Below are 8,032 nucleotides of genomic sequence, written 5' to 3'. Positions count from 1 at the left end.
AAGAAACTTGTATAATGACCACTTTCATCAAGAAACTTGTATAATGACCACTTTCATCAAGAAACTTGTATAATGACCACTTTCATCAAGAATCTTGTATAATGACCACTTTCATCAAGAAACTTGTATATTGACCACTTTCATCACGAAACTAGTATAATGACCACTTTCATCACGAAACTTGTATAATGACCACTTTCATCAAGAACTTGTATAATGACCACTTTCATCAAGAATCTTGTAGTGACCACTTTCATTAAGAAACTTGTATATTGACCACTTTTATCAAGAAACTTGTATAATGACCACTTTTATCAAGAAACTTCAAGTTGTATATTGACCACTTTCATCAAGAAACTTGTATAATGACCACTTTTATCAAGAAACTTGTATAATGACCACTTTCATCAAGAAACTTGTATAATGACCACTTTCATCAAGAATCTTGTATAATGACCACTTTCATCAAGAATCTTGTATAATGACCACTTTCATCAAGAATCTTGTAGTGACCACTTTCATTAAGAAACTTGTATATTGACCACTTTTATCAAGAAACTTGTATATTGACCACTTTTATCAAGAAACTTGTATATTGACCACTTTCATCAAGAAACTTGTATAATGACCACTTTTATCAAGAAACTTGTATAATGACCACTTTCATCAAGAAACTTGTATAATGACCACTTTCATCAAGAATCTTGTATAATGACCACTTTCATCAAGAAACTTGTATATTGACCACTTTCATCACGAAACTTGTATAATGACCACTTTCATCACGAAACTTGTATAATGACCACTTTCATCAAGAACTTGTATAATGACCACTTTCATCAAGAATCTTGTAGTGACCACTTTCATTAAGAAACTTGTATATTGACCACTTTTATCAAGAAACTTGTATAATGACCACTTTTATCAAGAAACTTGTATATTGACCACTTTTATCAAGAAACTTGTATAATGACCACTTTTATCAAGAAACTTATATAATGACCACTTTCATCAAGAAACTTGTATATTGACCACTTTCATCAAGAAACTTGTATAATGACCACTTTCATCAAGAAACTTGTATAATGACCACTTTCATCAAGAAACTTGTATAATGACCACTTTCATCAAGAAACTTGTATATTGACCACTTTCATGGAAACCTACACATTCTGATATTGCTTGAGACTCTGATACTTGGGACTTTTTTTTATTTCACTAAAGCCCACAACATGGGGTATGTTAGTACGATGAGAATTTAAAATTTGAACAATCAACATTTTTACAGTAAACAAAGATCTATTGTATATGCATCATCTCAAAATGGTAAATATAGTATATATCTGCTAAAGTCAACAAAATAGCTGGGTTATGCACGCATACGGTATTATAATCATATTCTAAAGAAATTTTTAGTACGAAACCAAATCTGTTTCATATTTGGATAATTTTCTAGAAAAAAGACGTTAATGGTAATCTAACAACAAAGCTTTATGATAAACATGATGACTTTTACTTTTCAATCGTCAACTTCCCTTACTTATGCAGCAATATACCTTCATCACCTGCATACGGGGTTTATATCTCTCAGTTGATTCGATACGCAAAAGCATGCTCTACGTATGTACAATTTCTAAAACGAGGTAAATTATTGACAAACAAGTTGATGAAACATGAATATCAACAGTCTCGTTTAAAGTCGTCATTTGGTGAGTTCTATGGTCGATACAATGACCTTGTCAGCAAATACAATTTACCATTAAGTCAAATGCTGACTGACTTTTTTCATACTTATTGTTAGGCCATTATTTACATACTGAATTGTCGACGGATTTTTCCATTATTTCCCATTCATGACAATTAAGGAGCACACGGCGGGTGTGACCGGTCGGCAGGGGATGCTCACTCCTCCATGGCACCTGATCCCACCTCTGATGTTTTGGAGGTCCGTGTTTGCTATGCTCCAAAATTTGTATTGTTTAATGGACTTTTGAGCTTGAATACTGTTCGTTATCTCCAAATATTTCATCCTACAGGCAATCCTTGATCTCAGAAGCATAAAAATATTTCTTCATTATCAAGTACATATGTAGATTCCTATCTGAAATAAAAAGAAACGTATGTGATATCAAACGCATCCTTTCGAATATTTGTACATGTAAGGTATTTTGACACCTCTAATTTTGGCAAACTTTAATAATACTTGATTTTATATTGCTTACTTCATCGAAGAATACTCAAAGTTGGAATATTTGGGTAAATTGGGTTGCATGGACACTAAAATGAACTAAAAAAGGATATTATGCAGGATCATTCATAAATACGTAGGAAATGTTGCTCTTCGTCATATTATTTTTAAGATATTAAGGATCCACACATGATCATATGTGAAAACATTTATTTTTTATTTGATGTAAAAGGTGAAGAAAACGAACAGTGATCGAGCTAAAAAAATATGTGAAGAGGTCATAATACACGGACCCCTGGAAATTCCAATGGTGGGATCGGGGCCTAGGAGGAGTGAGCATCCCCTGTTAAGCGGTCACACCCGCCGTGAGCCCTATGTATTGATCATATAGACGGAGAATTCTGTAGTCAAATTCAGTACAGTATAAAACAAAGGCCTAGCGATTGGTATGAAACAAGTCAGCCAAAATACGACCAAATGATAGATCATATTTGCTAACAAGGTCATTTTAACGACCATAGAATTTACGAAATACCGACTTTAAACGAGGTTGTTGAAATCCCAGTAATATCAACTTATCAGTAAGTAGCATGCCTTGCTTTAAAAAATTGATCGTACTCAGAGCAAGCTCTTGAGTAGCGAATGAATTGGGAGACATAAACGCTATATAATCAGGTGATAGTGGAATATTACTACATAAATAAGAAAGGTTGACGATGGAAATGCTGTCGTCATCTCGGTTGTCATACAATTTAGTACGCTTTTCAACATAACGTCAAAGACATAACGTTATGACAATTTCGAAAAAAATACACCACCTCTGCATTTCAAACATGGTCTATGGCGCCTTACAAATTTCTTTAAAAAATTTCTTTACCACTTTCAAATATGGCATGTCAAACGTTGCAATATTCGATCTTTAAAAAATCCATTTATATTGTACAATTTTCCTTTCGTATTGTATAAGTTTTATTTGTATTGTATAATTTGTTATTTATATTCTATAATTTTCCATTTGTATTGTATGATTTTTATTTGTATAGAATAATTTTACCATCTGTATTCTATATAATTATACAATACAAATGGAAAATTATGCAATGCAAATGGAAATGGAAATTATAGAAAACAAATGCAAAAGATTGAATATTGCAACGTTTGACCACAGGTACTTGTGGACAGGACCCCCCCCCCCCCCCCCCTCCAATATGACCCACAGGTCAAAAAATATTTTTGTGTATTTTTTTCATAAATTATTCTTCTAGTACACATTTACAATGTATTCCATAAGAAAAATCCAAAAAATAACGCAGAATTAACGTTTTACTAAAAAATCATACCCGCGGTATTATAAAATAGAGAAGGTAAGTCACTTCCATTTGTTTACGCTGGACCCCTCTTGGATATCAGCCCCGAAATATCATTTACCTAATACATTTCACCGAAATGTGTCATGATGTCTTGTTTCGGTAGATATTTTTGTCTTTAATCGTGCTATTTAATTGCCCAGGCATCCCATAATAATCCGAGTATTCATCGTCAAACGTGAAAAATGCTACAAGATTTGGAAATGTCAGAGTAGAAATTACGGAAGTGATGCAAAAACGACACCTAGCGTGTAACTCTCGAGTTCCGAGTGTAATAGAACTAAGGGAAAAGTCAGAGGTCTACGAAAAAGTTCGGGAAAATTTTGATAAAGAAGTCGAAATTGATTTATTAGAATTAAATTCTGCTTAAGATTTTCGAGATGAGCGAGGGTAGTCGTCAATATTCCCTTTAAAGGATGTTATCATTGATACCAAGTAGCGGTTTAAAAATCGCTTAAACATTATAAACTTGACATGTAAAGCCCCCCCCCCCCCACTCCACCTCGGCCGCCTTCCCCATCTGCATGGACATGGAATTTTCATTAAATTGTGTCTGCGGAAAGGTGGATATCCGTTTAATTAATGTGGTAGTAAATATAATATTTAGAATGATAAACTAGTTTTAAAAATAAGTAAAGACAGAAATGTGATTATTTAAAACTGTACAAAAAATCTCTTTGTTTCCCCATTTGTTATGAATTCGCTACATGTATTTAATCAATATTGATTAATTTGGGGACGGGGGCTGTGCAACGTCATTACAAGTTACAGTTTTGGAGAAAAACAAATTGACCGGTTGATGAATGGTTGTACAACCCATGCAATATTTAAACGTCAATTGCTACGTAATACAAGTTGCAATTATCTAACTATGACTGTTAGAAAAGACGTACCTAAAGAACTTTTTTTAAAGTCTTTATTTTATAGAAGTTAAGCTTCCGTTTGTTCAATTAAAATAATAGCAGCTTGATATATATGTAATCAAGGCCAGAAATAAACTCAGCAGTGCGACGCGAAAGTAAAGAAAAGCATGAAAATTAATTTTTAAAAAAAATGGGATTCTGATTTTCATTTTTAAGAATTAATTTTGAAAAGACTCACATTTAAATTCCTTGGCAAATGATAATCATCGCATAAGAATATTAAAAAATACACATAATTATTAAGCTTAATATTATCGGAATTAATTGCAAGCATGTCCATGTAGAAGGGGAAGGGGGGTTAAATATCTTGTAAGTTGTAAATAAATGTTTAAGCGATTTTTAAACCGCTACTTGGTATCAATGATAACATCCTTTAAAGGGAATATTGACGACTACCCTCGCTCATCTCGAAAATCTTAAGCAGAATTTAATTCTAATGAATCAATTTCGACTTCTTTATCAAAATTTTCCCGAACTTTTTCGTAGACCTCTGACTCTTCCCTTAGTTCTATTACACTCGGAACTCGAGAGTTACACGCTAGGTGTCGTTTTTGCATCACTTCCGTAATTTCTACTCTGACATTTCCAAATCTTGTAGCATTTTTCACGTTTGACGATGAATACTCGGATTATTATGGGATGCCTGGGCAATTAAATAGCACGATTAAAGACAAAAATATCTACCGAAACAAGACATCATGACACATTTCGGTGACATGTATTAGGTAAATGATATTTCGGGGCTGATATCCAAGAGGGGTCCAGCGTAAACAAATGGAAGTGACTTACCTTCTCTATTTTATAATACCGCGGGTATGATTTTTTAGTAAAACGTTAATTCTGCGTTATTTTTTTGTATTTTTCTTATGGAATACATTGTAAATGTGTACTAGAAGAATAATTTATGAAAAAAAAAAACATAAAAATATTTTTTGACCTGTGGGGCATAATGGGGGGGGGGGGGTGTTCCTGTCCACAAGTACCTGTGCGTTTGACATGCCATAACTTTATACTTAGTTTGCTAACAATTTGACAATGCAGATGCATACATGTAGTTATTGATAATTCCTTTCCTTGGAGGCCGTGCGTTCATCGTCCAATACGGAGTCTCTTAAACTCAAAAAAATTTGTGACATTTATACATACATACACGGCTAACTTTTGATACATCTTCTGCATCCTCGGGCTTTTTGAGTTTGTTACTGAAATTTTCCGAGTGCAATACAAAATTGTATCGCCAATCAATGCTTCGAGACGTACTTTATTATTTTTTTAATTTTAATTTTTCGGATTTATAATTAAATTATTTCTGTCGAATTTGGTCATAATATGACTTTAAATATAAAAGTTACGACAAAAGAACGTATTTTTTTTGAGAATGAGCCTCGTACAATAAGCTTCCCTGTTTGTGAAGAGGAATACCATGGCTATGACCTGTTCTATATCTTTGGCTCTGAAATCCACTTACAGTGACCCTTATATGTGTACAATCTCTCTCTCTCTGTTGCGCTCTTAAATTCAATAACATTTGACAGCCTTTTTAGGGTCTGGCAATGACCATGACAATGACCATGGCAATAATTTTCTCTGTGTTGGAATCCTTAATGCACAACCAGTGACTCTCATGCATTGAAACCCTTCCTTCTCTCTGACTCTTAGACATACATCTTTAAAAAGATATGACAAAGCCAAGTTTAATTTATGTTGATTTATTTTTTACCATTGATCGGAGGTAGTATCTTTTATGTTTTAGATAATATTTAATTTTCATGACTTGATTTATTTGACATTGCGCAACAAACAGATTGTCATTTGTATCTGTACACAGTCCCAAAGGGTAATGCATCCCACAGTCTATGTAATGGAGGAACTGTCCATCCTGGTCTATGATGTGGACACAGTGATTGTCATAGTCAGATGTAAGAATGTGACCCCAACTGTCTGTGGTGATTCCTTGTGGAAAATATGGTCTGTTCTTTTGAGTATGTCCAGTGTATCTGAATCTCAGTTTCCCGGCCTGATTGACCACCACTACTGCTCCAGCTCCACTGTCAGACACACAGATATCCAGATTCCTGTTTTCATTAACATATCTGTTATGTGTACCCGAGGAATAAAGTGGTTTGCCTTTATCATCAAACTGAATGATTTGTTTCTCTATAAATTTACCAGAGTAACGAACAACTTTTGCTTGTGTGTAATCATTACTGAACATGATAACCAGGAGGTCACCAGAGGAGGTACTACAGACACCGCGAGGTCTCCAGTTCTGTAGTCTGATCACCTCCTCTATGTGCTCATTTTCCACAATGTTAACAGTTCTATCACTGTAATCAGTATAAACTAGATCCCCATTTTGTGTTACGGTTAAATCAATTGGTGAGATCCCTGACTTGGTTCTGATTGACTTGAGTAGTGATCCCTGATTGATGCTGAAGAGTTTCATGGTGTTGTCATCTCCACTTGTCCAGATTTCTTCATCATTCAGACAGGCCACATTGTAAAATCCTTCAAATCTAGTGTGTAAGGTTGTGACGGTCTGTTGTTCCATTAAAAAATGACGTTTTTTCCTATTTTTGAAGAACAATTGTGCCTGCACACAATTATTTCATTCGTTATAAAAATCATAAGGCTGTTTAAATCAAGTGAAAATATCTTTTTGCTTCAATTCATTGAGATCAGTACTAAATTTGTAAAATAAAATACCTACCGGTAGTTTCATACAGAAATGGGCCTCCTTCATCAAAATAAAAATATACACAATCGAGTCACGTGATCTACATTATACATATAAAAATAATACATATATAAAAAATAAAGAAATATAAAGAAAATACATATAAAAAAACTTTTTTGGTTACTCAATACTGAAGACAAAGAAACTCTTAATTCTGTGGGCAAATTCATAAATGATAACATGTTGTAGTAGTCATACAGTTTTATATATAGTATTCCCTTTAACTGAAATAGTACAATATTATTGTTGAAATGAGTAATGTCATTTACAAGTTGTTATACTATCCATTGGCATATCTTTTCTTTATTATTGTAATAATTTCATACTTGTCTGTTATGGGCTCTAAATTAGAAAATAAATGTTCTGTTCTGTTCTGTTCTGTTCTATATTACTTAGACTGGTACCCTGACATTGGTTAACGGGCGCAATTCCTAGCGGTAGCGACTGGAATCAAGGGCAGAGAACCAGTGCTATATATTACTTAGAAATTCAAAGTATAAATAAATGAGGAAAACATCTGCCAAAAAAACTCTGAAGAAAGAATTCATCAACTGCACGTCATAAAACCAGACAAGTGATATACGGTGTATGGCGATTAGGCACCTCCAACTGTCCGCTTTTTTCTTGTAGAATATGGATTCAAAAAATTTACTGTGCAACATACTTCATATATTTACATACACTCTTGAATAACGTATCACGCCTATGTACTACAAGTTTCTTAAGTGCCTAAAGATTAAAAAAAAAAATTACAATTAAAGTAGGTCCGGGCTTTCAAAAATTTCTGTGAAATTAATATTTCTTTCACTTAAATATC

At 33.6% G+C, this 8,032-nt stretch overlaps 1 protein-coding gene across 1 annotated transcript; it reads right to left on the bottom strand.

Annotated features, from left to right (window-relative positions):
- Positions 1–6,171: 6,171 nt before the first annotated feature.
- LOC133202259 (tripartite motif-containing protein 2-like) lies at positions 6,172–7,066 on the bottom strand. The gene has a single exon (XM_061338060.1). It carries the CDS (start codon positions 7,027–7,029, stop codon positions 6,178–6,180), a length of 852 nt encoding a protein of 283 aa, XP_061194044.1. The 5' UTR covers positions 7,030–7,066; the 3' UTR covers positions 6,172–6,177.
- Between the last annotated feature and the right edge of the window lie 966 nt (positions 7,067–8,032).

Source organism: Saccostrea echinata, unplaced genomic scaffold (genome assembly GCF_033153115.1).
Source record: "Saccostrea echinata isolate AGI-Se365-2 ecotype Australia unplaced genomic scaffold, CSIRO_AGI_Sech_v1 ptg000002l, whole genome shotgun sequence".
Taxonomy (NCBI): domain Eukaryota; kingdom Metazoa; phylum Mollusca; class Bivalvia; order Ostreida; family Ostreidae; genus Saccostrea; species Saccostrea echinata.
This window is presented reverse-complemented; position numbering and strand designations above follow the sequence as displayed.

Bases quoted from the DNA above. Each gene is read 5' to 3' on its own strand.
- LOC133202259 (XM_061338060.1), bottom strand. From the start codon at position 7,029: ATGGAACAACAGACCGTCACAACCTTACACACTAGATTTGAAGGATTT.